Genomic DNA, 15,361 nt, shown 5'->3' with positions numbered 1-15,361 from the left:
ATTCGTGTCAACAAACACACCCTGGAAACTACATTCTACTAGAAATATTTGTTAAATAGAATAATAATTACGTCAAAAGAGAAAATGTGTGAACGACACCGAGAGAAGAGAGTTCCGGCAGTTCCCCATCTGAAATAGACAGACAGAGTAAATGGATTCAAACGGATTCGTTTGAGTAAATGGCAACCCGAAGATCTACAACATTCAGAAAGTTGTTGAGTCGAAAGTCAACGGTGGTTAGTTTACACATTTCTTATTCATACACACTTGCAGAATAATGCCAATGTCACAAAAGACTCTCAAGTTCCTCCGAAAGTTGATATTCCAATAAATCAACATATAACAATTCCGGGTAAATGAATTAACATCTATACTTTGGACATATTCGAGTAGAATATGGAGATGACGATTCAGTGGTAGAATCAAATATTTGGGTTAACCTAGAAGCCATTTTTTTGGACTATTTTCCAGACAAAACACCAATAAAGTTTGTAATCTTGCACACTTTTGGATTTTTTATATTTTTATCATTCCGATCACGTAAGTTGACTCTGAATATACACACTCTTACGTTACTTTAGTCTCATTTCCTATTTTCAAAGATGATAATGATCCGGAAAAGAGAGCTATAATACAAGTAATTGAAGATTTGGCCTTCGTAGATGTACGTTTGCAGTGATTCATAATTAATCACTTAGGTGAATAATAATCCGGATGATCTGCAACTTCGTTTAACTACAAATACAGTACTATTCTTGTTGTCGAGTTTGTCTGTGAATATTTTATCGCTAGTTGTGATTATGTTTTTGAGGTAATTTTTATTATTATGAAACACAAAATTATTAGGTTTATATTTGTTAGATGTATTTTTGAACCATTTTCTAAAATATCGAGATATGTTGTTCTATTGGCACATTCTATAGATCCAGCCATATTTTACTTTTTATGGTCCATTATTAATTATACAACTTTCAAAAGGTATACCCTTCCAGGTTTGTGTAAATATATAATGAGCATATATACTTAGCACAATACGGAGACTACTTTGTTGTATACAAATCGTTTTTGTATGGAGAAGCTATTTCAAACGTTGTTTGGATTGATGGAAAATGCTATTCCTGGTCCAACTTGCTCTATCACCTTCATATTCTCCTCTCCATCAGAAAGCTCATTTTGTCTGCAATTTTGTTTTTCTTCGAACTTCAGTTTCTATCGAACTATAGTTCCGATTTGGTCACATTTTTAAAACAACAGGCATCTCTCAAAGCGTTTAACGTTCAGTGGTTGCAATATTTGGATTCTCTTAGAAATTCAGAGAAAAATAGAGAGTTGACGGTGTTGATTGACACCCATTCAAACACGGAAATTCCGTCAAATATAAGAAAAAATTACAATACAATACCAACCGGTCATACTAGAGGAGATTTTAAAGTTTTCAAGTGTGTTTATTAGCAAGAAATCTGACATTTTTAGGCCAATAATCGCAAAATGGAAGCATCACAATATACATAGCAATATTAATGTAAATGATTATATTGGAACATATTTTTTGAGGGATAATTGGACAGAGTCATCAATTCACAACACTACGATAAACTGGATTGTCTTAAACTATGTTATTCATAACCCACCAGAGATTTTGTTGATAAATTACTCAATACAGTTGATATGCAAAGATACCATAGATTTTTGTTCAAAACTGCTATTTGACCAGATACATGATACTCTTCTTTGTGCTAGTGGTGAAAAACTAGTTTCAAGCTCTCTTGATCGAGAGTCAGTTGAAAACACTGCAGAATTACCAGACCACAAACCAAGAGTTAGATTTTCTGACAGGTATGTTTATCATGATCACTTTATCCATTTTGTAGTGGTTATAAAAAGGATGTCACATCTGACTCTGTACCAGCATTGATGCGTTATAGAACCACAATTCGTAACCCAGATGTAAACGAAAAGGATTCTATAGTACTTTTGAGTGGAAATAGGAACAGTTGTAATGATAATAAAGACAACGAGGACGATCGTTCCATTACTAAAAAGATATGTAGCCCTCTGGGATCTGCCGTTACTAATCCATTCTTTGAACAATTTGATATCGCTAATTGTGGTTACATAACACCACAAAATTTTTTAACTGGAATAATAAATATGTGTGCCATAAGAAAGAGGCTTATTACCACTCTAAAGAATCAACGAAGTATATTGGAGTTAGTTGGAAATTTGATAAGTATAATACTCTGGTTCATGTGTTTTGTTGCGTTATTACTGTCCTTAAAGATAAACAAGAACATCGTACTCCCGTCCACTATTGGTCTGTTCTCAGCCACAATTGTGGCTCTGAGTTATTTATACACCAGCTTCATCACAGCTATTCTCTTTGTTGTTATTTCAAATCCTTATAATGTGGGTGACAGAGTAAAGGTTGGGGATCAAGCAATGTATGTCAAAAGCATTTCCACATACAATACCGAATTTACCTCTTCACACGGCAAATGTGTAAGTTACTCTATTTCTCCCAAATTTATGTACAGTTCATCTATCAAAATATCTTTTTGAGTAAGATGATGATTGTAAATGAGGCTAGGGGTCCACATGCCGTCCATGAAATAAACTTGAAAATTTCGCCATCAACGACTCCAGCATCGCTGAAGATTTTGAAGGATAATGTAAAAACCTTTGTCAATAGCAGGCCTAGAGATTTTGTTACCGATGGATGTTTATTTTATGGCTCCGATCTACAAATAAATCACTTTTATCATCTTAAAATACTGGTTACTTGTGTAGAAAGTTGGGCTCAAACACGTTTCGTCTTCATGTTGAAGAATGAGGTTGTAAGATTCGTAGCTAATCAATGCAAACTGTTGGGAATCACATACAGAGATCCGGTTCTACCGGTCTCATTTAGAAATCCGCTTGCAATTTCAGGTATGCATTAAATACAAACATTGGCATAAATTCAGATGTAAATCACAAACAATAATACACAACAATTTACTAATGATCATTGTAATCAGATATTCCACCATCGGTTATTGAGAAAACTGCTTCACCCTCTGGCAAAACTGGAGAATCGTAAATCTTGCATATACGACTTTCTCCCTTTGACTGTCGCAAAAATAAACGTGTTTGACTAGCATGTGCCATAATATTTCCTCCAATAGGGATTTTGTCATTTCCTACACATTATAAAATATATGGGTGTGTACATACCAAAAAATGATGCTACTGCATCAACCCTTGAGACTACTTGATTTGTAATTACAACCGCAACACCAAATGTATCTGCTATACGTTGAAGTGCCCTTAAAAATTTGCAAAGATGCATCTGACGAGTTGAGAGTTCACCTGCACGTACATGTGTGAAAAGGCACGAAAAAACAAACCTCTGCCAGAATAATCCGATCTGTATAGCGCAGTTGCTGAATCTACAATCAAAAGTGCAAATCTAGCTTGTGACATCATTGCGGTGGCTTCTACAAGAAGTTCCAGCTGATGGTCGCAATTGTAAGCCTTTGCATAAGCTATATTATCCAAGCAATCAGAAGGTGAAAGCCCGAAGCGCTTTGCAATTGAAACCACACGCTCCGGTCTAAACGTCCCTTCTGTATCAATCCACAAACATTTTCCCTCACCGCCGCTCTGTTCAACAGGCAATTGACAGGTCACCTACAGAGTGCTATAACACGTAACAGGCTACTAACCGATAGTGTGTGACATAATTGTGATTTTCCAGTCTTAAACTCTCCGATAATTTCAGTAATAGAACCCGTTTCTATTCCTCCCTTTAGCAATACGTCCAGCTGCACTGACCCTGTGGTAAACTTGATCAGGTTTCCACGAGCCTCCAAATAGTCATGTGCGGAGCAGAATCCTAGATGACATAGTTCCTTGCAGGCTGCCTTGATTTTGCAAACCTTCTGCTCGCTAAATCCTTTAATTACCAGCAAGTTCTTCTGTGGTGCATAGGCTACACATTCCAGAGTCGAATACCCAGCTAAATAGTAATTGTAACGAATGCATTAATAGACAACTATCAAGTGCACATATACCGTTAAAAACGGTTGGGAATACTTGCAAAGGGCCTCAAAAACCGTATATAAATCAATGTGTAAACAATTGTTGGCACAGGAGTGTATGTTCCGCAACTCACCTTCCCTCAAAAGTTCCAGGTCTCTTTGTAAAAGTCCCTTGGATAAGAGGCATTCCAAGCGCTGCGGGTTCGCACTAACAGCCTCAGCCAAAGCTACGGCCGAGCTATCATTGACTAACGATAACTCCTCTGATGCCATGCTACAAGTGTATTATAACATCACGTTATCAGAATATATTTAGTGTAGATTCATAGTCTATATGTTTAATGTGTGGTATACAAAGAGGGCATTATTGCACCATAGCTATTTTTCATCCTTCAGTCTACAATGTGTAGGTGGTATAGACGTTTACATGGGTATATACACCGATTTAGAGATTTAGAAGAATTTCAGATATAATATACAACTGCGCACGTTTCTCGGCAACCTTCTTTATGCAGGATTCCAAATTTCTGCAAAATTTATGCACACATTTCAAAACGTTAAAACACTTACGCCCAAATTAATTTTATACGTTCGTTGTAGTAGGTTTCAGCTTCTTGTAGAGTCATTTCCAAATAAAACTGATACCCCAATGATACCAATATGGAGTCCCCCTTCCTATGCACGCATATCTTATCAGACAAACTAACATTCTCGATGGGATAAAGGTTGAATTTCCCACATTTACATGGGCTCTGCCTTCGCTACGCAGGCTCTGTAACACCTTGACATTGTAGAGCAACTTCCTACTAGAATCGGAGTTAATAGACACGAAAAATACGTTGAAGTCAGTTGGTCCAATACTCTCTTGCACTCTGCTCTAGAGTTTTCAACGTCATATTCCAGAACTTCCTGGAAGGACGTGAAGTTGGCCAAGTCAGGCGGTAAACTAGCACGCAGTATGTCTATCATAGTGTATCAAGAATAAAAGAAAAATTATTTCTTTATAGTCTTCTTTCTGGAAGCGAGTTTCTCTGCAGCCTCAGCCTTTCTCTTTCGTCCATACTATAAAGTTTATAATGAAATATGGTGTCAATACCTCAATTTTGGAAAGCAGGCGCCTGTGTTTCTTTGGTATCAGCGACTTTTGCATTTCTCTCAGTTCAGGATTCTGTGAAAATTGTACAAATGTACATATACAAACCAATTCTTGCTTCAGTTCGTCCAAATACTTCAATTGCTGCTCCTTCAAAGATTCGTCATCTGTTAATTTGTATATACTAACACGTGCAAGGATACCTGAATGGAGAAGATTCTCAGCCTCCTGCTTGATAAACATATCCAACTCCTTCCTGCGGTCTGGAACATAGCCGTCATCAGTCTAAGGATCGTATATCAGTGGTGTTAAACATACCGAAAATGGCGATAAATGATGAGGAAGAGTGACTCCAGGAGCATATTCACCAACTGGCAACAAAACATTGCAATTTAAGGAATCAAAAATGTATTGTGGCTGGACATATTCACAAGAAAACTCCCTCTCTGCAGATACATGAAAGAAAAAACAAACAACGTACCTCCCAATGGCCTATCCAATATGATATGTGTCGCATCCTTGGGATTCTCCACCAGTTCACCTCCACAACTTAGAATGATCAAGGAGGTGGGACAAAGTGGAACTTCGCGTGCAACGTAAAATTTCAAACCATGGAAAAGACCCTGCGAAGTTCTGACTGCATTACTTGGTTCAAAGTTATAAAAATCTTCAGGAAGATTTTCAGAGCCCTTTTTAATTTTGGGTGGATACTCCATACCAGCCATTAGATAGAGTTTGTAGTTCACCAGTCTTAGCAATTCAAGATAATACTCCACAAACGTCATTATTACCTTGAAATCAACTTCATGTGGTAGGCTCTGAGAGTTGGTGTAACAAAAACCAATCAACTAACCTGTGAGAATGCATGTGGAATAATCCATGTCACTGGTCTCTCCAGAATGAGAGCTTGAAAATAGAAACCCTTAATTGAGATAAAGGTCTTAGTTAGAGATCCCGTGTCACTGACATACTTTAGAAAGTAGTTCAATTGAGTACTGCATTTTGAAATCATCGATAAGTTCAGGTCCCTTTTGTGGTCACCAGGTAACGCTAAAACATGTCTAAACTCGGCATAAACAACGTACCCGAAACAGCTGCGATAGTAGAAATAGCATCGTCAAGATCAGATACAGCAGAAATGAGAGAAGGACACCTCTGTTTAACAATGGCGGTCAAAGAATACTTTGGCTTGTTTTTCAGCTTCAGTTTGGCATCATATAATTCATCTCTAGCAACTAATCTCTTAAAACGCTTCAAATGCGAACTTATATCTCTAAATTTTGATAACAGGTCGCCGCTTGCGAGGTTTCTGATATCATTTATGTGATAATATATCTTGTCTTTCTTTAGTTTGCGCCTATTGATACCTTTACTGGTCAATGTACCTCCTCTGGCCACATCTCTGGGATATACGCCTTTTAATATACATAGACGTTGAAAATCTTTCAGGGAAACCTGCAATTTTTTGAGGGCCTGGGTCCTAGTCACAAAATTTTTCGTTGGACCTTCCTGATTAGCCTTCTTCTTCACGGTCATGTCGCTCAATGAAAAACTAGAAATTAAAGTTTGTAATGAGCAAATTATAAACTCAGCGGGTGGATTCTCGTCGTGTCTGGCGTGGAAGAAATCTTTAACCTGATAAGACATACATTTACCGTGAATATGATTCTGGAATATAACATGAACATTTTATATTGGCTTATTATGGCCTGCGATAGGCAACGAATCCTTGAAATGTAAGGGTTGCACAGGCAAATGATAGGTTATTCCACATTCCTTGCATACTCGGACGATTACCTGCAGAAGTTCGGTATGTAACTGGTATATTCGCCTCCAATTTCCCCAGGATTCTACGCAACTCAACCACAAGCCCATTGTATAACAATAGCCAGGGTTGAACTCGTACGCTATAAGAGCTGCACTATCCTTCACAAAGTCATTTGGTCTGGCATTTATAAACTTTTTAATGCGAACTACGAATTCTTCCATCTCAGCATCTGTTGTGTTGTAGCTCATTTTAAGGCGGATCTCTAGTGTAGCCTTAGTCGTTCTGCTCTCGTTTGTTATCTTCATTCCAGAGAGTAGGGAGTTTTGAAGAATAAAAACCTTTCCAGTGATTGAAGAGAACTCAGTTGTGTATGTTCTGATTCTTTTCACGGTCAGCGGCTCGCCGTCTTCCAGTCTAATACGATCACCAACATTGTAAGGGTTGGAGAATGCCACAAAAATTATGGAAGCTATAAAGTTGGTATACATGTAGCTTAGAGATACGGTTAGTGCAGACAAAAATGCAGCACCTGAAACCACAATAGCCTCTAGTGTAACTCCCGCCATGAATGCTAGCACGACCGTTGATAATATCCACGAAAAGGTCGAAAGTAGGCGCCTAATAACTTTAAATACACTTTGTTGTCCCTTTATATTCCTAGTGAATTTCTTCCTGTGGGTATATACATTCATTAAAGCTTGTTTGAGCATCTTACAATTAATTTTACCGTGCCCAGAAATATCTATCCAGTTCATAGTTTCATCAATAGAATCTGGAGGTATGAATAGCGATAAACGCTCTTTTCCTATAAAGAGTTCGTTTCTATCATATCCTTTCTCAAATTTAAAATCTGGCCTAGAGATATAATCAACATTTATTGCGATAGTATTCTTTTTCGCCAAGTTAGCATGAATTATAGCTGCAGGAGAAATACTTTCCCTAATCTGACTTAAAGTGTGTACTGGTTGTCCGTTGGTTTCCTCTTTAACTGAAGAGCCAGAATTAGAGTCTTTTGACTGATAATCAGATGATTCTGATTCATCAATGTTAATTTTTGGATCATCCTCTTGTGCTGATAACTTACTATCAATTTTTGGCTGCTTAGTCTGTTCCAAGTTCTTGTTTGTGTTCCCACGAACAATTTCCGTATCCTCCGGTAGTGGACTAGAATTTACTAGCACTGAATAGTTACGATCCATAGTTTCTTTGTCCATTCTATCAGCTTTATAGTAATCGTTTGTTGTTCCATAAATCTGATCAAACATTTGTTCAGAAACTTTCTCAATCATTTCCTCGTTCTTCAAAATAATATCTTGGTGCAATAATGATACGGTTGGTGACTTGTTAGAAACGCAATGAGCCAACATCCAGTTTCGCAGCCCTGAATTTGACGAATTGTGTATCAGAGAATCGGTGAGTTCAGTAGGCATATCTAAGGCTCTAGCTGTTTTTTTGAAGTGTCCAGAAGATACATAAGAATTCTTAAATATCCCTAACTGAGTATCCTGAGATCTTTTTACACTTTTCTTAACTTTATTATACAATTTGCTCACAATTAGTTGAAAGCTAGATATTTTATACAAATCCTGTATTTCATTCATGAGATCGGGTTTTGTCATGGCATATGATAGCCAACAAATATTGAATCTTCTCAATTTTGCATAGCATTGGAGGTACTTTGTCATGCTATCATTGGTACTCATTAAGAATCGCAGTTCAAAAAGAAATGTTACGATGGAGAGGACCATACACTGAAATATTGTATATCAGAAAGTATATTCATACCCTCAAAGATAAAATGACGTAGACATAAATGCCATAGGAAACCCAGTGAATTGAGCTGTCTTTGAATGACAGAAACTTATTTTTGGCATTATCTGCATACATATTAATGTAGAGGATATCGGCGTTGTTAACATCTGAAAAAGGTTAAATGGGTTACGAATACACCAAACCTCTTCTTATGAGAATTTGCCATAAAACAGACTGTAATACGGCAAAAATGACATACGAGAGTGAAGGATCCAACACATTTAATAGCGCAAAGGAAAGTGCAGTATTGGAGCAGATTTTCTTTAGTAGCCCGTTCACTAATACGTACCTAGAAAAGGTGAAAATATACATTACAACACACCTTAAGAGCATCCATATAATGTGCAATAGAAGGTTCACCGAAAAAATAAACAACATTGGCACAAAGGCACCCAGAGTAATCTCATCTCCCAGGACCTAAAAACATTTTGAATGATCACACATCAGCAAATTACGAATTTATCATGTAATATAAACACCTTACCTTGTGCGTTGTATCCTTGTTCGGACTGTTACAGTTAAATATAAAGTAGGTGGTTATCAGAATTAGGTGAATAATGAACCACGAAAGAGGATACTTGTCCGGGAATAGTACTTTAAGACACTTGAATGCATACTCACAGCTTCGTGAAGTTTCTGTCTCTTCTTCCTCCGCATATACATATTCATTTTGTGTAAATGCTTTCCCGTCATTTTCGCCGTCCAGCTCGTAAAGCCCGCTGGTTAACGAAACTTTTGACTCAGTCTTGGTTACATCAGCATCTTCCATCACTAATCCAGGGTACATAGACTCTAATCTCTGCAATGTAACACGATATATCGGGCACACACAATGTGTATAGACAAGTTTGTACGTTGACACAAACACAAATATATACTTGTAAAATGTAAATATCTGAGGAATAAAAGTTAAATAGAGTTAAAACCTTTCAATGTGATTTATTCGCTATTCCTTAAAAGAATAAGAGTCTCCAAAACGTTCTCGCTGCTTTTGCAGTTCTTCGGCAAATTTTGTTCTGAGACTATTGCCCTCGTTAATCCTAGTACCTAAGTCCGGTTCTGTTTTCTTAATCCAACAGACACACACAATGATTATTACGGCGGCAACCAATAGAAGAAACCCAGCAATGGCCAAATAGGCATAACACAGTCCTTTACCAAGTCTCCATATAAGCCCTGGTCGTTTTCTTCTACTATTTTGTCGGTCGTTATCTTGCATTGCGACAAAGACCTGAGCAGGAATTACCAGCTGTTTGGGATTACCACCGGAAGGTGCTATACCGGGAGTTTGATTTGATCCGTCCATATTTGTGGCCAAAATGATATTTTGTTGTTCTACAAACTCCTTTGGAGGCGCCGAAGGCGCAACTACCGTTTGGTGCGGCTCAGGGTCCGATGCCTCCATCTAAACTGCGGGGGAATAGATTATGTCTCTAATAGATCTAATATAGTACAATTATTAATATGAAGCTCAAAAGTAAATAACTTATAGGGCGCTACCTATCTGCAAGCCTATGAAGCCCGCAAATCATAAATCTCGAAATACCGAGACAGTGTGTGAGCACGAATCAAACTAGGGGTTCTTGGCGTTCCTTTGAAATGCTCTAACTATACATGGCCAAAGTGTGTCGAACTGTTCCTCAAGAATCATAACGTCTCTATATGGAACACTGTCCGCCTTGTTAAATGTCTTAGCGTTCTTAAACAAGAGAGTCATATCCGCCTTGAATTGCATAGGTATGGCGTAATTCTTGTTCACAGCCTTGCTTTCAATCTTATTCAACCATGTGGGATGTTTTACAATGTTTCTATAGCCCTTGAACGACTTCTCTGGGTCTCTCAAAAACCAATGCGCCTGTGGAAGTTCCTTGAGTGCCCGAACAGCTTCTAGTACTATACTCTGCCAGTCCGCATTTGAGCCCGTCTCCGCGTCACTATGAACTCTCTTGAACGCTGCAATCTTAGGCATACTGAGGCCACTTTGGAGTCGTTCTAATCGATCGCTTACCAATTTTTGATCTGGCTTAGGATCGTCCTCAAAGAGAGTTCCGAATCCGAGTAAAACAGATTGTACCTTGTGAACCTTCACAAATAGTTTCAAATCAAATGGTCTAGAAGATATGCATGATGACTTCAAAACAACCAAAAGGTAGTTTCTGATCTCTTTAATAATAGTGGAATCAAGGGATGAAAATATTATGGGACATGAATGCGAATTTTCGATTATAACTTCGGATAATGCGTCCCATACATATAATTTCAGTTCCCAATTGTTTAGCAGTCTGTGGAGTATATATGTGCATTTTACCGCTTCAAGTATACCCAATGCCTTTTGTAGCATATTTATCCTTTGAATATGGCTTACAGCCTTCAGAGCAATGTGGAAATCTCCATTTTTAATCCTTTCATCCATGGCAGATATCGTGCGTCTTGATATTAAATCTGCGTCATCATTGGAAGGATTTTCTTCATCTGTATCTGGGTTTTTATCCTTAGGTTGCTCAATTACTACAGTAGGATGCTGGAGCACATACAAAGATTGGATCAAGACCTGAATGGTTGCTCTGATTGCTGCGTGGTATACATTCTTATCACTGTACGTCTGTCCTAACTCAAAGGCAGCCTGGTTCTTCAAACTGACATGCTGCAAGAGAGGGATGAAATATATGAAATCAAAAACAAATCCAAGGTCCTTCTCAGTTTCAAACTTAGAATTACAAAGAGATAGAAATACTGGTTGTCTACTAATACAGATTAAAAATGCTGAAGTTAACATGCGATTTGGTGAGCAACTTCCTGGAATACCATCGAGTCTAAAAAGATGCCACAAGATGTTCCACAAATTCTCTATTCTTAAACAATCCGTGTAATTATTTACATCCGCAGATGCGTCCAAATGCTCTAATATCCTGTTAGGAGGTTGTGTAGATGGCGTATGTGTAGTTGTACATGGTGGTATCTTCAAGAAGGAGCAAGCCTCAACTATGTTTGTAGCATGTACCAAAAAGTTCTTTCCGTTCATATTTTCCAGGACAGTTGAAAATATATCAATAGAAAGTTGTAGTGAGTATCCCTTTTTATCCCTCAAAAGGGCTAGAGATTTGAAAAAATCAATCATAAATCTTGCCTCACTAGGGTGCCATTGGTTAACAGTGTTAGAGTTAATCGAAAATGATGAAAGATACTTTGTAAAAATAGATTGAATGTTACGATGTTGCCTGAAATCACGGTTATGAAGACAAACCAAAGAATAAAGACATCTAGATCTAATGGAGGGATGCGATTTGTGCCTTTTAATGGCGAGATCCAATTTCTTTGCTGCACTATCAATCAATGGACTTTCAGATGATAGGAAATGTTCACTCCTTCCAAATGACCCAAGTGCACATGCCGCTTCCATTTGCGCAAATATATTGTTATCAGAGAGGAGCTGTTGCTCCCACATACCGCTACTCTGACATCTTCTCATTCTTGAAATCGTGCTAAAATTAGGATCTATACGAATCCACAATAATGGTAATCGTGTTTTACTGCAAACCTTGGCGACAACTGAGCGATTATCCAGTTGGGTCATTTCAGGATGCATACCCATATACAGCATTTTCATCCAGTCGATCATTAAGCGATCGCTATCACTGTATTGTCCAATATACAGGTTTTTCCCAAGAACCTCTTCAGCTTCTATATCTTCTGCTACACCCTTAAGGGCAACCTTCTTGCGCCCTCTTTTAGCCCTTGGATTTACTGGGTAACTCACAGGAATCAAATCTCCTACAAGACGTATATTTTCACGGACACCATCATCTTCAACGATCTCCGAAACAAAAGGGAATATCCATTTTTTTGCAAATCCAGCAGATAATGGTACCGGCGTATCAGAGTCTGTAGTATCCGACATAAAAAAGTTGTCTTCTGGATTGTACAACAGAGCCCTCTGCTGATATATTTGTCTCCATAAGGCAAATCCACCAATTGAGGCAATTGGAAGTCTACCTCTATTAAATTGCCTCTTTACAGTATCATTGTGTATATGCCTGCCACAGTATGAGCTACCATTATCAACAAGAGTTTCCACTATCTTGTTTATATCACATGTTTGCCTCAAAGCTTCCACGCAATCCCAAAGTGGACCGCTTCCGAGACAAAAATGGAGTGGATGCATGCCAATATACCCAAATCCCATGGTAAAGTTACCATCTCTACCCACTAAATCAACGGTGTCGTGCCATATCTGATACAGTGCTAAGTTCTTGCGTAGTTGTCCAACCTCAGAAAAGGAAATAAAACCCAAAGAATCTGTAAAATCCCCAAAATCTAGCAGGTGAGGTATATTTATACATTTATCATAGTTAATGTTAAATATCTCCAAAACCCTCTCATAAACATATCTATCAAGGTTAGGTTGGTCATTTATTTGCATAATTCTTGCAAGTCTCAAATAAGCAGAAAGAATGTTGGCTCCAGAAATTCCAGCCATCTTACATAAAGAATATACTGTCTTACCATCCGTATCAACATCTTGTGGTGGCTGTAGAGATTTGATATCTACTCTAAAGGCCAAATGATCCATAGAAGTACCCTTCCTTTGGAGCTGTAAAATAAATCCCATGTTCACCTGCGGACAACCAGTTCCGAATACAAATGATTTCACCAAGTTGTTATAGTTTGTGATTATGGATGATAATGGATCGTGTTCAACACCGCGCCTTATAATATCAACTAGAGACATCTCCGCGGATAACTGATTATCTACTGATAAACGATTTTGAGGCTTTGCATTCCAATATGTTACATAACGAAGTACTATTTCATCTCTAACAAAGTCCCAAAATTTGTCCCCTCTTAAAACATTAGAATTACCCACTTCCTTTTGTGTATCATCCAAATTCCTTTTAAATCTAAATTTATCATCTCCAAAAATCCACTTCTTCAGTATATATACGATAAAATTGTCCTGAAGAAAAAGAGAGGATGAAAACAAGTTGTCAAGGACACTTGTAAACAATTGTGCCTTTAAAATAAAAACAAAACTACTCATGAGTATGTGAGATGTGGTATAGCTCTTCCCCGTACATAATGGATATGGATCTCCATAGAGCTCTACATGCGTTGCAAATGCCTCTCTCTTTGCCCACAATCTAATCTTGGATTCTACAACTCCAAAATTACGCTTTATATAATTGTCCAGAAGATAAGACTGGAGAATGATATTTAAATGCAAATCTCTCGATGCATGTTTTACCTCTTTAAAATACAAACTGGAGAGTCCCAACGCAATTGCGATTCTTTTCTCCATACATTTTGGATCATGGCTGATATCTGAAAAACTATGTAGGCAATCTAGCGAATAAACTATCATATTGGTTCCACTTTTATAGTACATATCGTTATAAACCTGGGTAAGTGAGTCCAAAAAACAGGAATGAAGATGATTTTCGGAACCAGTGTATGAACTGCATCTCTTGGTATCAACGTAATTCTGGGTTCTTAATGATGCAGAAATGTTTACTGACTCCTTAAATCCTGTATATGGGAGGTAAATAAGATATATTGGTGGTAAGTCAATATCCAGTGTTCGCTTATAAACGTCGAGACACATCATGGTGGCTATGTTCGTGGATTCTAGGAGATACCCAAAACCTTTTAAGGTGACGTATATCAAAGTAGAATTTTTAGGCATATCAAAGGTGGCACCAGTAGTCAAATGTGCAATTTCATCTTCCACTTCACTATGAATATCATCCTCATCCTTCAATTCCTGATCATAATGCCGTGATTCCAAACCGTTCCAAAAGTCAAACTCTCCGACAAACAAGCCAAACCTTGGCTTGTTATTTAAAAACTTTAGTGTAGCATCATCTGAAACAAAACTATATGTTTTGGTGGTCATGTGTTCATTCATTTCACCGTCCAAAAGATCCTGCCTCAAAGAGAATCCGCTGATCACGCTATAATCTACTGGAACCGTTACGTTGAGCTCATATTTAGTATCTTTAGAAGCTTTGTTTCCCGATTGAAATAGAGTAGGAAACCAGCAAGTACTAAGACTGCCTGAAGAAAATATGGTATATTCCTTGTAATTAGTTGAGCCTCTAGGTAATAGCCAATGTTTATCAAAGTGGATTTCGCTAGAAATTCCATCCATTTGGTAATACTCAAAGTATATGTCGATCCTTAGATCCGATGCTTTCGGATCGACCTCAACGTACATTACGGAGTCGCATAGCGGCTGGGCTGACAAATGTAGTCCCTCAAATGTAAGCAAATCCACATTTTTGCACGATTCATCGATAATATCGTTTTTGTTTGCGGGATTTACAGACTTAACCAGCTTGTAGTTGATATCTACGTCATTTATTACTACACGCTTGTACAAAGCGTTACCGATTATAGGTAAAAATATTTGTAACATAAATGTTTTCTCATCTTCTGTCTCATTGCTAGCTATTTCTCCATCTAATCTAGCATTTATGTGTGTCGAACCTTTCAAATTCAACTGTTCAAAGTCTAAAACTACATCTACCCTTTGGAAGACGAGTGAGTAGTTGAACATTTTGCGATTTGTGCGATATGTGAAAAAAAGAGTGATATGAGTGCCAGAAAGACCTATTCCCGAGACCCAGCACTCCCACACTGAAACTTCTCAGACTCCACAATATCAATACTGTA

The 15,361-nt window shown here is 37.8% G+C and overlaps 7 protein-coding genes across 7 annotated transcripts; 1 reads left to right on the top strand and 6 right to left on the bottom strand.

Annotated features, from left to right (window-relative positions):
* Positions 1 to 179: 179 nt before the first annotated feature.
* BEWA_005000 (hypothetical protein) lies at positions 180 to 2,939 on the top strand (the record flags this gene model as incomplete). The annotated part of the gene is made up of 10 exons (XM_004830701.1): positions 180 to 236; positions 274 to 352; positions 394 to 540; positions 582 to 664; positions 699 to 811; positions 847 to 992; positions 1,028 to 1,439; positions 1,474 to 1,836; positions 1,926 to 2,499; positions 2,535 to 2,939. 10 exons carry the CDS (start codon positions 180 to 182, stop codon positions 2,937 to 2,939), a joined length of 2,379 nt encoding a protein of 792 aa, XP_004830758.1.
* A 58-nt stretch (positions 2,940 to 2,997) lies between these two features.
* On the bottom strand, positions 2,998 to 4,292 carry BEWA_004990 (DNA repair protein rad51, putative; the record flags this gene model as incomplete). The annotated part of the gene is made up of 5 exons (XM_004830700.1): positions 2,998 to 3,179; positions 3,214 to 3,348; positions 3,387 to 3,669; positions 3,705 to 3,997; positions 4,154 to 4,292. The coding sequence occupies 5 exons, from the start codon at positions 4,290 to 4,292 to the stop codon at positions 2,998 to 3,000; spliced, it is 1,032 nt and encodes a 343-aa protein (XP_004830757.1).
* A 293-nt stretch (positions 4,293 to 4,585) lies between these two features.
* BEWA_004980 (hypothetical protein) lies at positions 4,586 to 4,988 on the bottom strand (the record flags this gene model as incomplete). The annotated part of the gene is made up of 3 exons (XM_004830699.1): positions 4,586 to 4,694; positions 4,727 to 4,825; positions 4,858 to 4,988. 3 exons carry the CDS (start codon positions 4,986 to 4,988, stop codon positions 4,586 to 4,588), a joined length of 339 nt encoding a protein of 112 aa, XP_004830756.1.
* A 24-nt stretch (positions 4,989 to 5,012) lies between these two features.
* Positions 5,013 to 6,759, bottom strand: BEWA_004970 (pescadillo N-terminus domain-containing protein; the record flags this gene model as incomplete). The annotated part of the gene is made up of 8 exons (XM_004830698.1): positions 5,013 to 5,081; positions 5,116 to 5,187; positions 5,221 to 5,279; positions 5,316 to 5,397; positions 5,431 to 5,558; positions 5,594 to 5,930; positions 5,966 to 6,162; positions 6,198 to 6,759. 8 exons carry the CDS (start codon positions 6,757 to 6,759, stop codon positions 5,013 to 5,015), a joined length of 1,506 nt encoding a protein of 501 aa, XP_004830755.1.
* A 42-nt stretch (positions 6,760 to 6,801) lies between these two features.
* On the bottom strand, positions 6,802 to 9,461 carry BEWA_004960 (hypothetical protein; the record flags this gene model as incomplete). Its single annotated transcript, XM_004830697.1, has 4 exons — positions 6,802 to 8,631; positions 8,666 to 8,799; positions 8,836 to 9,109; positions 9,177 to 9,461. The coding sequence occupies 4 exons, from the start codon at positions 9,459 to 9,461 to the stop codon at positions 6,802 to 6,804; spliced, it is 2,523 nt and encodes an 840-aa protein (XP_004830754.1).
* Positions 9,462 to 9,638: 177 nt separating this feature from the next.
* BEWA_004950 (uncharacterized protein) lies at positions 9,639 to 10,097 on the bottom strand (the record flags this gene model as incomplete). The annotated part of the gene is made up of 1 exon (XM_004830696.1): positions 9,639 to 10,097. The coding sequence occupies one exon, from the start codon at positions 10,095 to 10,097 to the stop codon at positions 9,639 to 9,641; it is 459 nt and encodes a 152-aa protein (XP_004830753.1).
* Positions 10,098 to 10,265: 168 nt separating this feature from the next.
* BEWA_004940 (bromodomain-containing protein) lies at positions 10,266 to 15,245 on the bottom strand (the record flags this gene model as incomplete). Its single annotated transcript, XM_004830695.1, has 1 exon — positions 10,266 to 15,245. One exon carries the CDS (start codon positions 15,243 to 15,245, stop codon positions 10,266 to 10,268), a length of 4,980 nt encoding a protein of 1,659 aa, XP_004830752.1.
* Positions 15,246 to 15,361: the final 116 nt, after the last annotated feature.

The sequence above is a fragment of the Theileria equi genome, chromosome 3, assembly GCF_000342415.1.
Source record: "Theileria equi strain WA chromosome 3, complete sequence".
Taxonomy (NCBI): Eukaryota; Apicomplexa; class Aconoidasida; order Piroplasmida; family Theileriidae; genus Theileria; species Theileria equi.
The sequence above is the reverse complement of the archived record's forward strand: the minus strand, read 5'-3'. Positions and strand labels throughout refer to the sequence as shown.